General features: G+C 55.2%; 1 protein-coding gene across 1 annotated transcript in view; it reads left to right on the top strand.

Annotated features, from left to right (window-relative positions):
* Positions 1 to 21421, top strand: part of AHNAK (AHNAK nucleoprotein) — a 37583-nt gene extending 16162 nt beyond the window's left edge. The window contains exons 4-5 of the mRNA XM_058861539.1: positions 484 to 851; positions 3643 to 21421. Coding sequence (XP_058717522.1) covers positions 484 to 851; positions 3643 to 19851 — 16577 coding nt within the window. The 3' untranslated portion in view covers positions 19852 to 21421. The remainder of the gene's footprint in view (positions 1 to 483; positions 852 to 3642) is intronic.
* The last annotated feature ends 605 nt before the right edge of the window (positions 21422 to 22026 follow it).

Genomic DNA, 22026 nt, shown 5'->3' with positions numbered 1-22026 from the left:
CCCATGTGTCCCCACGTGTCCCCCGTGTGTCCCCTGTGTGTCCCCACATGTCCCTGTGTGTCCCCCGTGTGTCCCCCACGTGTCCCCACATGTCCCCACGTGTCCCCTGTGTGTCCCCTGTGTGTCCCCACATGTCCCCACATGTCCCCACATGTCCCCACATGTCCCACATGTCCCCGTGTGTCCCCACGTGTCCCCACATGTCCCCACATGTCCCCACGTGTCCCCGCATGTCCCCACATGTCCCCACGTGTCCCCACATGTCCCCACATGTCCTCACGTGTCCCCACATGTCCCCTGTGTGTCCCCACATGTCCCCACATGTCCCCGTGTGTCCCCACATGTCCCCACATGTCCCCACATGTCCCCCACGTGTCCCCATGTGTCCCCACATGTCCCCACATGTCCCCACATGTCCCCACATGTCCCCACGTGTCCCACATGTCCCCACATGTCCCCACATGTCCCCACGTGTCCCCACAGGGGATCAGATCGTCAGTGCCACCGTCTACTTTGCGCACCTGCAGTCGGGGGAGGTGGCGCAGCTGCTGCAGAGCGTGGGCCAGCACCCGCTGGGGCTGCGGCTGCAGCGCCGCGGTGACCGCCCGGACACGGCCGGACACGGCTGCGGCCACCGGGACACGGCCGGACACGGCTGCGGCCACTGGGACCCCGCCGGACACGGCTGCGGCCACTGGGACCCGGCCGGACACGGCTGCGGCCACTGGGACCCCGCCGGACACGGCTGCGGCCACTGGGACCCCGCCGGACACGGCTGCGGCCACTGGGACCCCTCCGGACACGGCTGCGGCCACCGGGACCCCGCGCCCGGCAGCCCCGAGGTTGTGCTGGTGAGTGCGGGGCAGGGGGAGGATGAGGATGAGGATGAAGATGAGAAGGATGAGGATGAGGAGGATGAAGATGAGGAGGAAGATGTGGGGAGGATGAGGATGAAGATGAGGAGGATGAGGATGAGGAGGAAGATGTGGGGAGGATGAGGATGAAGATGAGGAGGATGAAGATGAGGAGGGAGATGTGGGGAGGATGAGGATGAGGATGGAGATGGAGGAGGATGAGGATGAGGAGGGAGATGTGGGGAGGATGAGGATGAAGATGAGGATGAAGATGAGGATGGAGATGTGGGGAGGATGAGGATGAAGATGAGGAGGATGAGGATGGAGATGTGGGGAGGATGAGGATGAAGATGAGGAGGATGAAGATGAGGATGGAGATGTGAGGAGGATGAGGATGAAGATGAGGAGGATGAGGATGAGGATGAGGATGAGGAGGGAGATGTGGGGAGGATGAGGATGAGGAGGGAGATGTGGGGAGGATGAGGATGAGGATGGGGATGGGGAGGAAGATGTGGGGAGGATGAGGATGGAGTACAAGAACAGCGGGGAGGATGAGATGAGGATGAAGATGAGGAGGATGAAGATGAGGAGGGAGATGTGGGGAGGATGAGGATGAGGAGGATGAGAACGGTGGGGAGGGTGAGGATGAAGATGAGGATGAGATGAGGGGGAGGATGAGGATGAGGATGAAGATGAGGAGGATGAAGATGAGGAGGGAGATGTGGGGAGGATGAGATGAGGATGAAGATGAGGAGGATGAGGATGAGGAGGATGAGAATGGTGGGGAGGATGAGATGAGGATGAGATGAAGATGAGGATGAGATAAGGATGAGGAAGATGAGGATGAGATGAGGATGAGGAGGAGGAGGAGGAGGAGGATGAAGAGGAGTATGAGAATGGCAGGAAGGATGTGGATGAGGATGAGATGAAGATGAGGACAGGGAGGATGAGGAGGGAGATGTGGGGAGGATGAGGATGAGATGAGGATGAAGATGAGGAGGATGAGGATGGAGATGAGGATGAGGATGGAGATGAGGATGAGATGAGGATGAAGATGAGATGAGAATGAGATGAGGATAAGGATGATAAGAGGATGAGGATGAAGATGGGATGAGGATGAGGATGGAGATGAGGATGGAGATGGGATGAGGATGAGATGAGGATGAGGATGAAGAGGAGTATGAGAATGGCAGGAAGGATGTGGATGAGGATAAGATGAGGATGAGGACAGGGAGGATGAGGAGGGAGATGTGGGGAGGATGAGGATGAGATGAGGATGAGATGAGGATGAAGATGAAGATGAGATGAGGATGGAGATGAGGATGGAGATGAAGATGAGATGAGGTTGAGGATGAGGATGGAGATGAGGATGGAGATGAGCATGAGATGAGGTTGAGGATGAGGATGGAGATGAGGATGAGATGAGGATGAAGATGAGATGAGGGTGAGATGAGGATGGAGATGACATGAAGATGGTGAGGATGAGATGAGGATGATGAGGATGAGATGAGGATGAAGATGAGGATGAAGATGAGGATGAGATGAGGATGGAGATCAGGATGAAGATGAGATGAGGATGAGATGAGGATAAGGATGATAAGAGGATGAGGATGAAGATGGGATGAGGATGGAGATGAGGATGGAGATGGGATGAGGATGAGATGAGGATGAGGATGGAGATGAGGATGAGGATGGAGATGAGGATGAGATGAGGATGATGAGGATGAGATGAGGATCATGAGGATGAGGATGATGAGAATGAGATGAAAATGAGGATAAGATGAGGATGAGATGAGGATGATGAGGATGAGAATGGAGATGAGGATGAGGATGATGAGGATGAGAATGGAGATGAGATGAGGATGAGGATGATGAGGATGAGAATGGAGATGAGATGAGGATGAGGATGATGAGGATGAGATGAAAATGAGGATAAGATGATGATGACGACGGGGAGGATGAGGAGGGAGATGTGGGGAGGATGAGGATGATGAGAATGAGATGAAAATGAGGATGAGGATGAGATGAGGATGATGAGGATGAGAATGGAGATGAGGATGAGGATGGAGATGAGGATGAGATGAGGATGATGAGGATGAGAATGGAGATGAGGATGGAATGAGGATGAGGATGGAGATGAGGATGAGATGAGGATGATGAGGATGAGGATGGAGATGAGGATGAGGATGATGAGAATGAGATGAAAATGAGGATAAGATGATGATGACGACGGGGAGGATGAGAATGGAGATGAGGATGAGGATGAGGATGATGAGAATGAGATGAAAATGAGGATAAGATGAGGATGAGGACGGGGAGGATGAGGATGGAGATGAGGATGAGGATGAGGATGATGAGAATGAGATGAAAATGAGGATAAGATGATGATGACGATGGGGAGGATGAGGAGGGAGATGTGGGGAGGATGAGGATGAGGACGATGAGAATGAGATGAAAATGAGGATAAGATGATGATGAGATGAGGATGAGGATGATGAGGATGGAGATGAGGATGAGGATGATGAGAATGAGATGAAAATGAGGATAAGATGATGATGACGACGGGGAGGATGAGGAGGGAGATGTGGGGAGGATGAGGATGATGAGAATGAGATGAAAATGAGGATAAGATGATGATGATGATGACGGGGAGGATGAGGAGGGAGATGTGGGGAGGATGAGGATGAGGATGATGAGAATGAGATGAAAATGAGGATAAGACGATGATGACGATGACGGGGAGGAAGCAGCATCCCGGCTCTCACCATCACCATCTCCTGCCCCGCAGAGCGGCGATGACGAAGAGTACCGGCGCATCTACACCACCAAAATCAAACCGCGGCTCCGCTCCGAGGAGATCCCGGACGCCGAGGCCGGGGGGACGCAGAGCAGAACCATCACCGTCACCCGCAAGGTCACCGCCTACACCGTGGACGTCACCGGCCACGACGGCGACCTCGGCGTCATCGGCGGCCCCGAATTCCACGCCCGCGTCCCCGGGGTGACACCCGAGGGGCTTCACCTGCGGACGGAGCCCCAGAGCCAAATTCCTGCTGGAGAAACTGGAAAATCCCTCCCGGGCTGGAAGGGCTCCGCTGCCTTCCCGGGGTCTCCCCGGATCGAGGCCAACGGACAGTTCGGAGATCTGGACGGGCGATTCCACGCTCCGTGTCCGCAGGGAGAGCTCGTGGGCTCCTCCTCCTCCTCCTCACCGCCGCCGGATGTGGGGAAAATCAAAATCCCGGCGTTAAAAATCCCCAAATTCGGGTTCCAGGCTGGCGGAGAAGCTCCGGCCCCGCAGGCGGGCGGCGGGATGGACGTCACCCGCCCATCCCCACCGGACATTCCACGGGTGGACGTGGCGGTCAAAGGCGTCACCGAGGCTCCACCGGACGTCCCCGGCCTGGAGCTCCCGGACGGCGCCAAAGGGAAAATCCAAATCCCGCACTTGACCTTCCCCAAATTCACCGCCCAGGGCGCCGGCGCTGCCGCGGAGGTCCCCAAGGGGGTGGCCGTCCCCGAGGTGGCCCTGGAAGGAGAATGGAAAGGCCCCACCTTCAAGAAGGTGGAAACGCCCCAGATTTCGCTGTCGGACGTGAACCTGAACCTGAAGGGACCCAGGGTGGAAGGGGACCTGAAAGGACCCGGCCCCAAGGGGCTCCAGGTGGACGTGAAGGGTCCGGAGGTGGCAGTGGCCGGTCCGGGGGGTGGCCTGAAGGGCGTGGAGATGGACGTTGGCGTGAAGGGAGGAGTGGACGTGTCCCTGCCGACCGTGGGCGGTGAATTGAGGGGTCCCCAGCTGGACCTCAAAGGGCCCCAGATTGGGGTGGAGGTGCCTGGAGTGGACATCAAAGGCCCCGCGGTGAAGATGCCCGAGATGAGCATCAAGACCCCCCAGATCTCCGTGCCCGGTGTGGACCTCAAAGGACCCAAAGTCAAGGCAGATTTGGATGTTTCCGCCCCAAAACTGGAAGGGGAGCTGAAGACCCCAGGACTGGACATCAAAGGCCCCAAAGTCGAGGTGGAAACGCCGGATTTGGAGCTCCAAGGACCCGAGGGGAAGCTGAAGTTCCCCAAGCTGAAAATGCCCAAATTTGGGGTGAAAGGAGAGACCCCCAGCGTGGACGTGACCCTTCCCAAAGCGGGGGTGGACATCTCCGGCCCCAAGGTGGACGTCAGCATCCCCAACGTGGACATCAAAGGCCCCAAAGTGGACATTGAAGCACCTGAAATGGACATTCAGGGCCCCGAGGGAAAATTCAAGATGCCCAAGTTCAAGATGCCCAAATTTGGGATGCCCGGGGTGAAAGCAGAAGGTCCCGAGGTGGACGTGAACCTCCCGAAAGGCGGCGTGGAGGTGTCCGGCCCCAAGGTGGACGTTGAGGCGCCGAATTTGGACATCCAGGGGCCCGAAATGAACCTCAAGGCCCCCAAAATCTCTGTGCCGGACGTTGACCTGACCCTGAACGGCACCAAGGCCAGCGGCGACCTGGACGTGTCCGTGCCGGGGTTGAAGGGCCCAGGACTGGACATCAAAGGCCCCAAAGTCGAGGTGGAAACGCCGGATTTGGATCTCCAAGGACCTGAGGGGAAGCTGAAGTTCCCCAAGCTGAAAATGCCCAAATTTGGGGTGAAGGGAGAGAGCCCCGACCTCGAGGTGGCCCTTCCCAAGGGCAGAGTGGACGTTTCGGGTCCCGGCGTCGCCGTCGAGGTGCCTGGTGTGGACCTGAAGGGCCCCAAGGTGAAGGTGCCCGAGGTGAGCATCAAAACCCCCCAGATCTCCATGCCTGACATCGACCTGAACCTCAAAGGACCCAAAGTCAAGGCAGATTTGGATGTTTCCGCCCCAAAACTGGAAGGGGAGCTGAAGACCCCCGGGCTGGACATCAAAAGCCCCAAAGTCGAGGTGGAAACGCCGGATTTGGACCTCCAAGGACCCGAGGGGAAGCTGAAGTTCCCCAAGCTGAAAATGCCCAAATTTGGGGTGAAGGGAGAGAGCCCCGACCTGGAGGTGACGCTCCCGAAGGGGGAGATGGACATCTCCGGCCCCAGGGTGGACGTGAATGTCCCGAGCGTGGATGTGGAAGGGCCGGAGGTGAAAGGGAAAGGCCTCAAGTTCAAAATGCCCGAACTCAACGTCCAGACCCCAAAACTCTCCATGCCAGACGTGGATCTGGGCTTGAAGGGCCCAAAACTGAAAGGAGATGTTGGAATTTCTGGGCTGAAGGGCCCCAAAATTGAGGTGAAAGGCCCCAAGATGGACGTGGAAGGTGCCAAGATCGACGTGGAAGGTGCCAAAATCAACGTGAAAGGTCCCAAGTTGGACGTGGAAGGTCCCAAGTTGGACGTGGAAGGTCCCAAGTTGGACGTGGAAGGTCCCAAGTTGGACGTGGACGTGCCAGAGGTGGATTTGGAATGTCCCGAGGGGAAGGTGAAAGGTCCCAAGTTCAAGATGCCCAAACTCAACATCAAATCCCCCAAAATCTCGATGCCGGACGTGGATCTGAACCTGAAGGGACACAAAGTGAAGGGAGAGGTGGACGTGTCCCTCCCCAAGGTGGAAGGGGACATCAAGGGGCCGAAGGTGGACGTGGAGGTCCCGGATGTCCACCTGGAGGGTCCAGAGGCCAAACTGAAAATGCCCAAAATGAAATTACCTCATTTCAACGTGTCCGGCCCCAAACTGGAGGGGCCTGAGGTGGACGTGACCCTGCCCAAAGGAGAGGTGGACATCTCTGGGCCGGAGGTGGACATTGAGGGACCGGAGGTGGACGTTGGAGGAGCGGAAGGGAAATGGAAAGGTCCCAAATTCCGGATGCCAAAACTCAACATCAAATCCCCCAAGATCTCCATGCCGGACGTGGACCTGAACCTGAAGGGCCCCAAGGTCAAGGGGGACATCGATGTCTCTGCTCCAAAGCTGGAAGGTGACCTGAAGGCTCCTGAACTGGACATCAAAGGGCCAAAAGTGGACGTTGAGGTGCCCGAGGTGGATTTGGAGTGTCCAGAGGGGAAGATCAAAGGCCCCAAGTTCAAGATGCCCGAGATGCACATCAAGACCCAGAAGATCTCCATGCCTGATGTGGACATCAACCTGAAGGGTCCAAAGGTCAAAGATGACGTGGACGTGTCCCTTCCAAAGCTGGAGGGTGACCTGAAGGGTCCTGAACTGGACATCAAAGTCCCCAAAGTGGACATTGAGGCACCTGACGTCGACATCCACGGCCCTGAGGGAAAATTCAAGATGCCCAAGTTCAAGATGCCCAAATTTGGGTTGAAGGGAGAAGGTCCCGAGGTGGACGTGAACCTCCCAACAGGAAACCTGGATGTGTCCGGCCCCAAGGTGGACGTGGAGATGCCGAGTGTGGACATTGAGGGTCCCGAGGGGAAGATCAAAGGCCCCAAGTTCAAGATGCCCGAGATGAACATCAAGGCACCCAAGATCTCCATGCCCGACATCGATTTGAATCTAAAGGGCCCCAAAGTGAAAGGAGATGTTGATGTCTCTGTCCCAAAGCTGGAGGGTGACCTGAAAGGTCCCAAAATTGACCTCAAGGGCCCCAAAGTGGACATTGAGGCACCCGATGTCGACATCCACGGCCCCGAGGGAAAATTCAAGATGCCCAAGTTCAAGATGCCCAAATTTGGGATGAAGGGAGAAGGTCCCGAGGTGGACGTGAACCTCCCAAAAGGAGACCTGGATGTGTCCGGCCCCAAGGTGGACATTGAAGGTCCAGAGCTGGACATTGAGGGTCCTGAAGGAAAACTGAAAGGCCCCAAGTTCAAGATGCCCGAGATGAACATCAAAGCCCCCAAGATCTCCATGCCCGACGTCGACTTCAACCTCAAAGGCCCCAAATTGAAGGGGGACATCGATGTCTCTGCTCCAAAGCTCGAGGGTGACCTGAAGGGTCCTGAACTGGACATCAAAGGGCCAAAAGTGGACATTGATGTGCCAGATGTCGACATCCACGGTCCTGAGGGAAAATTCAAGATGCCCAAGTTCAAGATGCCCAAATTTGGGATGCCCGGGGTCAAGGCAGAAGGTCCCGAGGTGGACGTGAACCTCCCAAAAGGAGACCTGGATGTGTCCGGCCCCAAGGTGGACGTGGAGATGCCGAGTGTGGACATTGAGGGTCCCGAGGGGAAGATCAAAGGCCCCAAGTTCAAGATGCCCGAGATGCATTTTAAGACCCCCAAGATCTCCATGCCCGACATCGACCTGAACCTCAAAGGTCCCAAGGTCAAGGGGGACATTGATGTCTCTGTCCCCAAGCTGGAAGGTGACCTGAAGGGTCCTGAACTGGACATCAAAGGTCCCAAAGTGGACATTGAGGCACCCGATGTCGACATCCACGGCCCCGAGGGAAAATTCAAGATGCCCAAGTTCAAGATGCCCAAATTTGGGATGAAGGGAGAAGGTCCCGAGGTGGACGTGAACCTCCCAACAGGAAACCTGGATGTGTCCGGCCCCAAGGTGGACATTGAAGGTCCAGAGGTGGACATTGAAGGTCCAGAAGGGAAGATCAAAGGCCCCAAGTTCAAGATGCCCGAGATGAACATCAAAGCCCCCAAGATCTCCATGCCCGACATCGACCTGAACCTGAAAGGCCCCAAGGTCAAGGGAGGTGTGGACGTCTCCGTCCCACAATTGGAGGGCGATCTGAAATGTCCGGATGTGAACATTAAAGGTCCGAAGGTGGATGTGGACGTTCCTGACGTGGACGTTGAAGGTCCTGAGGGAAAGTGGAAGGGACCCAAGATCAAGATGCCAGAGATGAACATCAAGGCGCCGAAATTTTCTCTGCCTGATGTCGACCTGAACCTGAAAGGTCCCAAACTGAAGGGAGACGTGGCTGTGTCCGCCCCAAAAGTAGAAGGAGACGTGAAAGTGCCGGATCTGGAGTTGAAAGGACCCAAAGTGGACGTGGACGCCCCCGACCTCCAACTGGAGGGCCCCGAGGGGAAGATCAAAGGCCCCAAGTTCAAGATGCCCGAGATGCACATCAAGGCCCCCAAGATCTCCATGCCCGACTTTGACCTGAACCTGAAAGGCCCCAAAGTGAAGGGAGACGTGGACGTGGCCGTCCCGAAAATCGAGGGAGATTTTAAAGCCCCAGACGTCGATGTCAAAGGCCCCAAAGTCAACGTGGAGCTCCCCGACGTTGAGCTGGAGTGCCCCGAAGCGAAGCTGAAGGGCCCCAAGTTCAAGATGCCCGAGATGCACTTCAAAACCCCCAAGATCTCCATGCCCGACATCGACCTGAACCTCAGAGGCCCAAAACTGAAGGGGGACGTGGACATTTCCACCCCCAAACTGGAAGGTGACCTGAGGGGCCCAGAGGTGGACATCAAAGGTCCCAAACTGGACATCAAAGCACCTGAGGTGGACATTGACCTCCCGGAGGGGAAGATCAAGGGTCCCAAGTTCAAGATGCCCGAGATGAACATCAAGGCCCCCAAGATCTCCATGCCCGACTTTGATCTGAACCTGAAAGGCCCCAAAGTGAAGGGTGACGTCGATGTGTCCCTGCCCAAGCTCGAAGGGGACCTGAAAGGGCCAGAGGTGTCACTGAAAGGACCAAAAGTGGACGTAGAAGTTCCTGACGTGGAGCTGGAATGTCCCGAGGGGAAGATCAAAGGCCCCAAGTTCAAGATGCCCGAGATGCACATCAAGGCCCCCAAGATCTCCATGCCTGATTTCGATCTCAACCTGAAGGGCCCCAAATTGAAGGGGGACATCGATGTCTCTGTCCCCAAGGTGGAAGGTGACCTGAAGGGTCCTGAACTGGACATCAAAGGCCCCAAAGTCGATGTTGACCTTCCTGACGTGGAGCTGGAGTGTCCTGAGGCGAAACTGAAGGGCCCCAAGTTCAAGATGCCTGAGATGCACATCAAGGCCCCCAAGATCTCCATGCCTGACATTGACCTGAACCTGAAAGGTCCCAAATTGAAGGGAGACATCGATGTCTCTGCTCCAAAGCTCGAGGGTGACCTCAAAGCCCCAGACATCGACATCAAAGGCCCCAAAGTCAATGTGGACATCCCCGACCTTGAGTTGGAAGGTCCCGAGGGGAAGATCAAAGGCCCCAAGTTCAAGATGCCCGAGATGCACATCAAGGCCCCCAAGTTCTCCATGCCCGACGTCGACTTCGGCCTGAAGGGCCCCAAGGTGAAGGGGGACATCGATGTCTCTGCTCCAAAGCTGGAGGGTGACCTGAAGGGTCCTGAACTGGACATCAAAGGTCCCAAAGTGGACATTGAGGCACCTGACGTCGACATCCACGGCCCTGAGGGAAAATTCAAGATGCCCAAGTTCAAGATGCCCAAATTTGGGATGAAGGGAGAAGGTCCCGAGGTGGACGTGAACCTCCCAACAGGAAACCTGGATGTGTCCGGCCCCAAGGTGGACATTGAAGGTCCAGAGGTGGACATTGAGGGTCCAGAGGGGAAGATCAAAGGCCCCAAGTTCAAGATGCCCGAGATGCATTTTAAGACCCCCAAGATCTCCATGCCCGACATCGACCTGAACCTGAGAGGACCCAAGGTCAAGGGAGATGTTGATGTCTCTGTCCCCAAGCTGGAAGGTGACCTGAAGGGACCTGAACTGGACATCAAAGGCCCCAAAGTCAATGTGGACCTTCCTGATGTGGACATTGAAGGTCCCGAGGGGAAGATCAAAGGCCCCAAGTTCAAGATGCCCGAGATGCACATCAAGGCCCCCAAGATCTCCATGCCCGATGTCGACTTCAACCTAAAGGGCCCCAAGTTGAAGGGTGACGTGGACGTGTCCCTTCCAAAGCTGGAAGGTGACCTGAAGGGTCCTGAACTGGACATCAAAGGCCCCAAAGTGGACATTGAGGCACCTGACGTTGACATTCATGGCCCAGAAGGGAAAATAAAGTTCCCCAAGTTCAAGATGCCCAAATTTGGGTTGAAGGGAGAAGGTCCCGAGGTGGACGTGAACCTCCCAACAGGAAACCTGGATGTGTCCGGCCCCAAGGTGGACATTGAAGGTCCAGAGGTGGACGTGGAGCTGCCAGAGGGGAAGATCAAAGGCCCCAAGTTCAAGATGCCCGAGATGAACATCAAAGCCCCCAAGATCTCCATGCCCGACATTGACCTGAACCTGAAAGGTCCCAAATTGAAGGGAGACATCGATGTCTCTGCTCCAAAGCTCGAGGGTGACCTCAAAGCCCCAGATATTGACATCAAAGGTCCCAAAGTCAATGTTGACCTCCCCGACCTTGAGTTGGAAGGTCCCGAGGGGAAGATCAAAGGCCCCAAGTTCAAGATGCCCGAGATGCACATCAAGGCTCCCAAGTTCTCCATGCCCGATGTCGACTTCGGCCTGAAGGGCCCCAAGGTGAAGGGGGACATCGATGTCTCTGTCCCCAAGCTGGAAGGTGACCTGAAGGGTCCTGAACTGGACATCAAAGGCCCCAAAGTGGACATTGAGGCACCTGACGTCGACATCCACGGCCCAGAAGGGAAAATAAAATTCCCCAAGTTCAAGATGCCCAAATTTGGGATGCCCGGGGTCAAGGCAGAAGGTCCCGAGGTGGACGTGAACCTCCCGACAGGAAACCTGGATGTGTCCGGCCCCAAGGTGGACGTTGAGATGCCGAGTGTGGACATTGAGGGTCCCGAGGGGAAGATCAAAGGCCCCAAGTTCAAGATGCCCGAGATGAACATCAAAGCCCCCAAGATCTCCATGCCCGACGTCGACTTCAACCTCAAAGGTCCCAAATTGAAGGGAGATGTTGATGTCTCTGCTCCAAAGCTCGAGGGTGACCTGAAAGCCCCAGACATCGACATCAAAGGCCCCAAAGTCAGTGTGGACCTTCCTGATGTGGAGCTGGAAGGTCCTGAGGGGAAGATCAAGGGCCCCAAATTCAAGATGCCCGAGATGCACATCAAGGCCCCCAAGATCTCCATGCCCGACGTTGACTTCAACCTGAAGGGCCCCAAGGTGAAGGGGGACATCGATGTCTCTGTCCCCAAGCTGGAGGGTGACCTGAAGGGTCCTGAACTGGACATCAAAGGCCCCAAAGTGGACATTGAGGCACCTGATGTCGACATCCACGGCCCGGAAGGGAAAATTAAAATGCCCAAGTTCAAGATGCCCAAATTTGGGTTTTCTGGGCCCAAAGTTGAAGGCCCCGAGGTGGACCTGAATCTTCCAGAGGCTGAGGTCGACATTTCAGGTCCAAAGGTCGACGTTTCCGTCCCTGACCTGGACATCGAAGGCCCCGATGGGAAACTGAAGGGTCCCAAGTTCAAGAAGCCGGAGCTGCAGTTCAACGTCCCCAAGATCTCCATGCCCGACATCGACCTCAACCTGAAAGGCCCCAAACTCAAAGGTGACCTCGACGCTTCTCTTCCCAAGGTCGAGGGCGAGCTGAAAGGCCCCAAACTGGACATCAAGGGGCCAGAGCTGGAGCTGGAGGGGCCAAAAGTTGACCTTGAAGGAAAAGCTAAAAAATCCAGGTTTAAACTTCCCAAGTTTGGCTTTTCTGGCCCAAAAGTTCAAAGCCCTGAGGTGGACGTGAAGCTTAAAAAACCCGAGGTGGAAGTGTCCGGCCCCAAAGTTGAGGTCCAGGCTCCGGATTTGGACATCCAGGGAAAATCCAAGGGCTCCAAATTCAAAATGCCTTTTCTGAACATTTCTTCACCCAAAGTCTCGATGCCGGACGTGGAGCTGAACCTGAAGGGACACAAAATGAAAGGGGAGTTTGACCTGTCCACCCCCAAGCTGGAAGGGGAACTGAAAGGTCCTGAGGTGGACATCAAGGGCCCCAAGGTCAACATCGAGGCCCCAGACGTGGACGTTCACGGCCCGGAGGGGAAAATCAAAATGCCCAAGTTCAAAATGCCCAAATTTGGTGTTTCTGGGTTTAAAGGGGAGGGGCCAGAGGTGGACGTGAACCTGCCGACAGCAGAACTGGACGTGTCAGGTCCTAAGGTGGACATTGAAGGTCCAGAGGTGGACATTGAAGGTCCAGAAGGGAAGATCAAAGGCCCCAAGTTCAAGATGCCCGAGATGAACATCAAAGCCCCCAAGATCTCCATGCCCGACATCGACCTGAACCTGAAAGGTCCCAAAGTGAAGGGAGACGTGGACGTGTCCTTGCCCCAGGTGGACCTGAAAGGACCCAAGGTGGAGGTGGAAGCTCCCGAACTCAACGTGGAAGGTCCGAAAGGGAAAATCAAGGGCCCCAAATTTAAAATGCCCGAAATGAACATCAAAGCTCCCAACATCTCCATGCCGGAGCTGGACCTCAACCTGAAAGGTCCCAAGGTCAAAGGGGGGGTGGACGTCGATCTGTCTGCACCAAAAATCGAAGGGGACGTGAGCTTGCCGGACATCGACGTCAAAGGCCCCAAGGTGGACATTGAAGGTCCAGAGCTGGACATTGAAGGTCCAGAAGGGAAGATCAAAGGCCCCAAGTTCAAGATGCCCGAGATGCACATCAAGGCCCCCAAGATCTCCATGCCCGACGTTGACTTCAACCTGAAGGGCCCGAAATTGAAGGGGGACATCGATGTCTCTGTCCCCAAGCTGGAAGGTGACCTGAAGGGTCCTGAACTGGACATCAAAGGTCCCAAAGTGGACATTGAGGCACCCGATGTCGACATCCACGGCCCTGAGGGAAAATTCAAGATGCCCAAGTTCAAGATGCCCAAATTTGGGATGAAGGGAGAAGGTCCCGAGGTGGACGTGAACCTCCCAAAAGGAGACCTGGATGTGTCCGGCCCCAAGGTGGACGTGGAGATGCCGAGTGTGGACATTGAGGGTCCCGAGGGGAAGATCAAAGGCCCCAAGTTCAAGATGCCCGAGATGCACATCAAGGCCCCCAAGATCTCCATGCCCGACATTGACCTGAACCTGAAAGGTCCCAAATTGAAGGGGGACATCGATGTCTCTGCTCCAAAGCTCGAGGGTGACCTCAAAGCCCCAGACATCGACATCAAAGGCCCCAAAGTCAATGTCGACCTTCCTGATGTGGACATTGAAGGTCCCGAGGGGAAGATCAAAGGTCCCAAGTTCAAGATGCCCGAGATGAACATCAAGGCCCCCAAGATCTCCATGCCCGACTTTGATCTGAACCTGAAGGGCCCCAAATTGAAGGGCGATGTCGATGTGTCCCTGCCGAGTGTGGAAGGGGACCTGAAAGGGCCAAAGGTGGACGTGAAAGGCCCCGAATTTGATGTTTCTGCCCCAGATGTTCAAATTGAGGGCCCTGAAGGGAAGATCAAAGGCCCCAAGTTCAAGATGCCCGAGATGAACATCAAGGCCCCCAAGATCTCCATGCCCGATTTCGATCTCAACCTCAAAGGTCCCAAATTGAAGGGGGACATCGATGTCTCTGTCCCCAAGCTGGAAGGTGACCTGAAGGGTCCTGAACTGGACATCAAAGGCCCCAAAGTCAATGTTGACCTTCCTGATGTGGACATTGAAGGTCCAGAAGGGAAGATCAAAGGCCCCAAGTTCAAGATGCCCGAGATGAACATCAAGGCCCCCAAGATCTCCATGCCCGACATCGACCTGAACCTCAAAGGTCCCAAGGTGAAGGGGGACATCGATGTCTCTGTCCCCAAGCTCGAGGGTGACCTGAAGGGTCCTGAACTGGACATCAAAGGTCCCAAAGTGGACATTGAGGCACCTGATGTCGACATCCACGGCCCTGAGGGAAAATTCAAGATGCCCAAGTTCAAGATGCCCAAATTTGGGTTGAAGGCAGAAGGTCCCGAGGTGGACGTGAACCTCCCAAAAGGAAACCTGGATGTGTCCGGCCCCAAGGTGGACATTGAAGGTCCAGAGGTGTACGTGGAGCTGCCAGAGGGGAAGATCAAAGGCCCCAAGTTCAAGATGCCCGAGATGCATTTTAAGACCCCCAAGATCTCCATGCCCGACATCGACCTGAACCTCAAAGGCCCCAAATTGAAGGGGGACATCGATGTCTCTGTCCCCAAGCTGGAAGGTGACCTAAAGGGTCCTGAACTGGACATCAAAGGCCCCAAAGTCGATGTGGACCTCCCTGATGTGGAGCTGGAAGGTCCCGAGGGGAAGATCAAAGGTCCCAAGTTCAAGATGCCCGAGATGCACATCAAGGCCCCCAAGATCTCCATGCCCGACGTCGATCTCAACCTGAAGGGTCCAAAGGTCAAGGGTGACGTGGACGTGTCCCTTCCAAAGCTGGAGGGTGACCTGAAGGGTCCTGAACTGGACATCAAAGGTCCCAAAGTGGACATTGAGGCACCCGACGTTGACATCCACGGCCCTGAGGGAAAATTCAAGATGCCCAAGTTCAAGATGCCCAAATTTGGGATGAAGGGAGAAGGTCCCGAGGTGGACGTGAACCTCCCAAAAGGAGACCTGGATGTGTCCGGCCCCAAGGTGGACATTGAAGGTCCAGAGGTGGACGTGGAGCTGCCAGAGGGGAAAGTGAAAGGCCCCAAGTTCAAGATGCCCGAGATGCATTTTAAAACCCCCAAGATCTCCATGCCCGACATCGACCTGAACCTCAAAGGCCCCAAATTGAAGGGAGATGTCGATGTCTCTGTCCCCAAGCTGGAAGGTGACCTGAAGGGTCCTGAACTGGACATCAAAGGCCCCAAAGTCAATGTGGACCTTCCTGATGTGGAGCTGGAAGGTCCCGAGGGGAAGATCAAAGGCCCCAAGTTCAAGATGCCCGAGATGCACATCAAGGCCCCCAAGATCTCCATGCCTGATTTCGATCTCAACCTGAAGGGCCCCAAGGTGAAGGGTGACGTGGACGTGTCCCTTCCAAAGCTCGAGGGTGACCTGAAGGGTCCTGAACTGGACATCAAAGGCCCCAAAGTGGACATTGAGGCACCCGACGTCGACATCCACGGCCCTGAGGGAAAATTCAAGATGCCCAAGTTCAAGATGCCCAAATTTGGGATGAAGGGAGAAGGTCCCGAGGTGGACGTGAACCTCCCAAAAGGAGACCTGGATGTGTCCGGCCCCAAGGTGGACATTGAAGGTCCAGAGGTGGACATTGAGGGTCCTGAAGGAAAACTGAAAGGCCCCAAGTTCAAGATGCCCGAGATGCACATCAAAGCCCCCAAGATCTCCATGCCCGACCTCGACCTGAACCTGAAAGGCCCCAAGGTCAAAGGTGACGTGGACGTGTCCCTGCCCAGCGTGGAAGGAGAGCTGAAAGGTCCCGAGGTCAACGTCGCCGTCCCCGACGTCACCATCGACAGCCCTGAGGGCAAATTCAAACTGCCCAAGTTCAAGATGCCCAAATTCTCCATGCCTGGCTTCAAAGGGGATGGGGTGGACGTGGACCTGACCCTCCCCAAGGGTGACGTGTCCATTTCGGGCCCCAGCGTGGACGTGGAGGCTCCTGAGCTGAGCGTGGACGGGAAAGTCAAAGGTCCCAAATTCTCCATGCCCGAGATGAACATCAAAGCCCCCAAGATCTCCATGCCCGACGTCGACTTCAACCTCAAAGGCCCCAAATTGAAGGGGGACATCGATGTCTCTGCTCCAAAGCTCGAGGGTGACCTCAAAGCCCCAGACATCGACATCAAAGGCCCCAAAGTCAGTGTGGACCTTCCTGATGTGGACATTGAAGGTCCCGAGGGGAAGATCAAGGGCCCCAAGTTCAAGATGCCCGAGATGCACATCAAGGCCCCCAAGATCTCCATGCCCGACGTCGACTTCAACCTCAAAGGTCCCAAATTGAAGGGGGACATCGATGTCTCTGTCCCCAAGCTGGAGGGTGACCTGAAGGGTCCTGAACTGGACATCAAAGGTCCCAAAGTGGACATTGAGGCACCTGACGTCGACATCCACGGCCCTGAGGGAAAATTCAAGATGCCCAAGTTCAAGATGCCCAAATTTGGGATGAAGGGAGAAGGTCCCGAGGTGGACGTGAACCTCCCGACAGGAAACCTGGATGTGTCCGGCCCCAAGGTGGACGTGGAGATGCCGAGTGTGGACATTGAGGGTCCCGAGGGGAAGATCAAAGGCCCCAAGTTCAAGATGCCCGAGATGAACATCAAAGCCCCCAAGATCTCCATGCCCGACGTCGACTTCAACCTGAAGGGCCCCAAGGTGAAGGGGGACATCGATGTCTCTGTCCCCAAGCTGGAGGGGAACCTGCAGTGCCCAGATGTCGACCTCAAGGGCCCCAGAGTGGACATTCAGGCGCCGGACGTGACCCTGGAGGGCCCCAAGGTGAAGATGCCTGAAGTTCACATCAAGACCCCCCAGATCTCCATGCCCGACATTGACCTCAACCTGAAGGGCCTGAAGGTCAAAGGTGACGCCGACCTGCAGGGCCCCAAGCTCGAGGGGGGTCTGAAGGGCCCCGAGGTCGATATCAAAGGCCCCAAAGTGGACATCGAGTGCCCGGCGGTCAACGTCGATGGTCCCGAGGGGAAAGTGAAGCTGCCCAAAATGAAAATGCCCAAATTTGACTTTAAAGGAGAAGGTCCCGACGTGGATGTGAACTTGCCGAAGGCTGAGGTGGATCTTTCCGGCCCCAAGGTTGATCTTGGCCTGCCAGAGGTCAACGTTGAAGGTCTGGAGGGCAAAGTCAAAGGTCCTAAATTGAAAATGCCCGAAATGCACGTGAACGTCCCCAAAATCTCCATGCCCGAGATAGACCTGAACTTGAAAGGCCACAAAACCAAGGGCGGATTCGACGTTTCCACCCCGAAGGTCGAAGGTCACCTGAAAGGGCCCGAGGTTGACCTCAAAGGCCCAGAATTCGGCGTCAAAGCTCCCGAAGTCGACGTCGAATGTCCCGACCTGAGCATCGAGGGCCCGGAGGCCAACGTCAAAGTTCCCAAGTTTAAAAAGTCCAAATTTGGGTTCGGGATGAAAAGCCCCAAGGCCGAGGTGGATTTACCTGAGGGGGAGCTGAACGTGGAGTCACCCGAGGCCCACCTGTCCGGGAAAGGGAAGAAAAGCAAGTTCAAGATGCCCAAAATCCACATGAGCGGCCCCAAAGTGAAGGGGAAGAAGGGGGCGTTCGACGTCAACGCGGCGGGGGCCGAGCTGGACGCCGAGCTCAACGTCACCGGCCCCGACGTCACCGTCAGGGGCGACGCCGCCGTGAAGTCCCCCAAAGGCAGGAAACCCATGTTTGGGAAGATCTCCTTCCCGGACGTCGAATTCGACCTCAAATCGCACAAATTCCGCGGCGAGGCCTCGGCGGGGGTCCCCAAAGTGGAGGGCGAGCTGGAGGTCAAGGGCCCGAGTCTCAACGTGGAGGTGGAAGGTCCCGATGCCAACCTGAAAAGCCCAAAATTCAAACTCCCCGGGCTCCAGGTGGGCGCGGGGGACCTGAAGGTCGGGGGTGACCTGAAGGGCCCCGGCATCGACGTCGCCGTCCCCTCGCTGGCGGCGCCCGACGTCGACGTCGGCGTGAAAGGACCAAAAGTGAAAGGCGAAGTCGGCGCCGCCGCCGCCGGAGCACAACTGGAAGGTCCCGAGGGGAAACTGGGATGGCCCAAGGGGGGTAAAATGGGTTTGGGGCTGGAGATGCCGGACGTGAGCTCGGACGTGGATGTGAAGCTCAAAGGGCCCCAAATATCCGGGCCTGAGTTGGAGGGGAAGCTGCAAGGACCAAAATTAAAGGGAGATTTGGACATTTCGGGCTCCCTGGAAGGGCCCGGTGTTACCCTGGACGCGCCCGGCCTGGACCTCGGTGGCCTGGGGGGGAAGGTGAAGCTGCCCGCGGTGAAATCCCCAACGCTGGAGGTCAAAGGGGGCGTCCCCTGCTCCGTCCAGTCCCCGGGGGCCACCCTGGACCTCAAGGGGCCCTCACTGGACGTCTCCGGGCCGGATTTGGATGTCAACCTGAAAGGACCAAAGTTGAAAGGAGACGTCGGCGTCAAATCCCCGCAAGGGTCGGCAGACGACGGCGGCTTCGAAATTTTGGGGGGCACCATCAAACTCCCGTCCCTGAAGCTGCCCCAGTTCAGCATCTCCGGCCCCAGCGTGGACGGAGGGGACGCGGGGGTCACTCTGGAAGGTCCCCAGGTCAAGGCGGGGCTGAAGGGCTCCGGTTTGGGGCTGGAAGGTGCCGAGGTGGAAGTGAAAGGGCCGAAATTCTCCGCGCCGGACGTTGAGCTGAGGCGGAAAGGACCAAACGTCGACGTGGCCGGTGACATCAAAGGGTCAAAGGTCAGCGTGGAAGCCCCTCACGGAGGGCTGGGCGTCCACCTGGAGGCTCCGGCTCTGGAAGCGTCCGGCTCGGGGTTGAACGTCAACGTGAAAGGGCCAAAGGTCAAAGGCGCCGCCGAGGCGACGCCGCCGTCGGTCGGCGCCGGTTCCGGAACCTTCCACGCCTCCTGCCCCAAGGTGGGCACCGAGGGCGGCCAGGTCAAAGTGTCCTTCCCCAAGCTGCGGATGCCCAAATTCGTCTTCTCCGAGCCCGAGGCCAAGGGCCGCGAGGTCGGGGTGGACGTCGACTTCCCCGGCGCCGACGCGGCCGAGCCGGAGCCGGACGAGGCCGAGGCGAGGCTGAAGAAATCCAAGCTGAAGATGCCCAAATTCAACTTCTCCAAGCAGAAGGGACGCGGCGGCGGCGGCGGCGGCACCGCCCCGGGGTCCCCCGAGGCTTCGGGCTCCATGTCCGGCTCCAAGGGCGACCTGAAGAGCTCCAAGGTGAGTCTGGGCTCGGCCGAGGGCGAGCTGGAGGCCGAGGCGCCGGCGGCCAAGGGCAAATTCTCGCTGTTCCGCGGCAAGAAACCGCGGCCGCGCTCGTCGTCCTTCAGCGACGAGCACTCGGCCGAGCCGGACGCCGCCAGGCAGCCCAAGAGCAAATTCGGGACCTTCGGGGGCATCGGCTCCAAGGCCAAGGGGTGCTACGAGGTGACGGCCGAGGACGGGGGGCGGGCGCCGGGGTCCCCCAAATCTCGCCTGTCCTCGTCCTCGTCCTGCGAGGGGGTGGCCCGGGGCGGGCTCCGCGTGCCCGGCCTGGAGCTGGCGGTGGCCAAAGGCAAGGAGTGACCGCGGGGGAGGGGTTGTACATAGGCCTGGAGCGAGGGACACCCCCCCAATGTGTACAGAGAGGGGGAGGGGCCCCCCCTCCCCACCAAAGATTTTTGGGGTCCTCCCCCTTTGTGCTGAGAGCTTCGGGTTTTTTTTTTTCCCCTCCCAATTTATCCTTTTTTTTTGGATATTTTTATTGGGGTTTGTTTTTTGTCCCATTTTTTTTTCTTTTTATTTTTTCTTTTCCTCCCTTCTCCGCCCCTCCCCCTCAAAAAAAAAAAGATATTTTCAGTGTTTGGTTCGTGGAAATGAATTTTTTTTTTTTTTTTTTTGTATTTTTCCTTCATTTTAACTTTTTTTTTTTTTGGCTTTTTTTTTTTTTTTTTTTTTTTTGCGGGGCTGAAGGTTCTGTTGGTTCGGTGGATTTATTCCAAAGTTTGGCTTTTTTGGGGTTTGTGAAAGAAATGAAAACCAAATCCGTGGATCTTTTATTATTTTTTTTAAAAAAATTAAATATTATTAAAGAAATATTTTTTTTAAAAATTAAATATTATTTAAAAAAAAATTAAAATTAAATATTATTTTAAAAAAATTTAAAAATTTAAATATTATTAAAAAAAAAAGACCAAAACTGTGGATTTCTAAAAAAAAAACCTACCCAAAACCGTGGATGTATTTGATAAATTGGATATATTAAAATATAAAGAAAAAAAAATATGGATTAACTAAAAAAATTAAATGAAAAATATGGAATTATTAGAAAAACTCAGAGTAAAAATGTGGATCTATTAAAAAAAATATCAAAGAAATGAACACAACAATAAATTAAATGAAGGAAATAACAACGACAAAATTGGATCAATTAAGAAAATAAACCAAAACTAAAAGGGGATTTATTAAAAAAACAAAATTAAATGGATTTATCCAAAGAAACCAAAAAATTACGGATTTACTGAGCAGAACAAACCAAAAATACGAATTAATTACATAAAATAAACCAAAAACACGGATTTACCAATAAAACCAAACCAAACCCGTGGCTTTATTAATCAAAATAAACCAAAACCCGTGGATTTATTAATCCAAACAATCCAAAAGCCACAACCCTGACCTCTGAAACTGAGAAGTGTCCCCAGAGCTTGGAAGATTTTAATCCGTGGCACAAGACCCGGAGATCGAATGACTCCGGGGAGGACGGAACGAGCCCAGAGCCACTCCCGAGGTTTTCCCTGCAGCTTTATTTTCATTTTTTTTTTTGTTGTTTTTTGGCTGTTTTATGGCTGTTTTTTTGTCGTATTTGTTACATTCTTTGTATTATAATTTGATAAAAACACCCGTTTCCGTCTTGTTTAGCCCCAAAATTCAAAAAAAAAAAAAAAAAAAAAGTGCGTCCGGCATCCGGGATGAAGTTTTGTTTTATGAGGATTTTGGGGAAGTTTAAATAAATTAAATTTTTAAGGAATTCCTCCCCCCCCTCCCTCTCCCAGAAAATATAAACCTGTTCCCTTTGCAGCACTTTAACGGCGAATTAACGGGAGAAAAAACGGTGGAAAACGCAAATAAAACCAAAAATGTTTATTAACCGCGACTTTGCTTCGTTTGGGGTCTTTTTTAAAGGTCAAATTTGGGGTTTGAGGGATTTTGGGGGGGAGGGGAGGGGAGGGGTCACTCCAAAACAAATCCGGGCTCCCGTCCCCTCCCCCCACCTCAAATTCCAGCTCCCCACCCCCCACCAGGGCCCCTCCCCCCCCTCGGATTTGGTGTCACGGCCCCTCCCCCCCATATTTGGGATTCCCTCGTCCTCTCATTGCCCCTCCCCCCCCTCTCCCCAGGCCCTTTCTGCCCCTCCCCCCCCCAAAATAAAGCACTTTGGTCCTCCCGCCCGCCAGGGGGCGCTGCACCTCTGGAATAACGCACAGGAAGTCGGCCATCTTGCCCTGGTGCACGCTGGGAGCTGTAGTCCCGTGCAACCACTGAACTTCCGGTCACCTGTTTCTGAAGCATGACGGGAACTGTAGTTCTAAACTAGCGGCCATACCGGAAGTGGCTCGGCGGATGTTTCCCGATGCATTCTGGGAGCTGTGGTTTGTTAATAAAGGGGCGGGGGCTCGGCCATGTTGGCGCGCGGTGCATGCTGGGAGCTGTAGTTCGCCGCGATGCCCCAGTTGCAGTCTCTGCCTCACGGCCTGGGCG

This window comes from Poecile atricapillus, chromosome 37 (genome assembly GCF_030490865.1).
Source record: "Poecile atricapillus isolate bPoeAtr1 chromosome 37, bPoeAtr1.hap1, whole genome shotgun sequence".
NCBI lineage: Eukaryota > Metazoa > Chordata > Aves > Passeriformes > Paridae > Poecile > Poecile atricapillus.
Note: the sequence above shows the minus strand (reverse complement) of the source record. Positions and strands in the feature narration are given on the sequence as shown.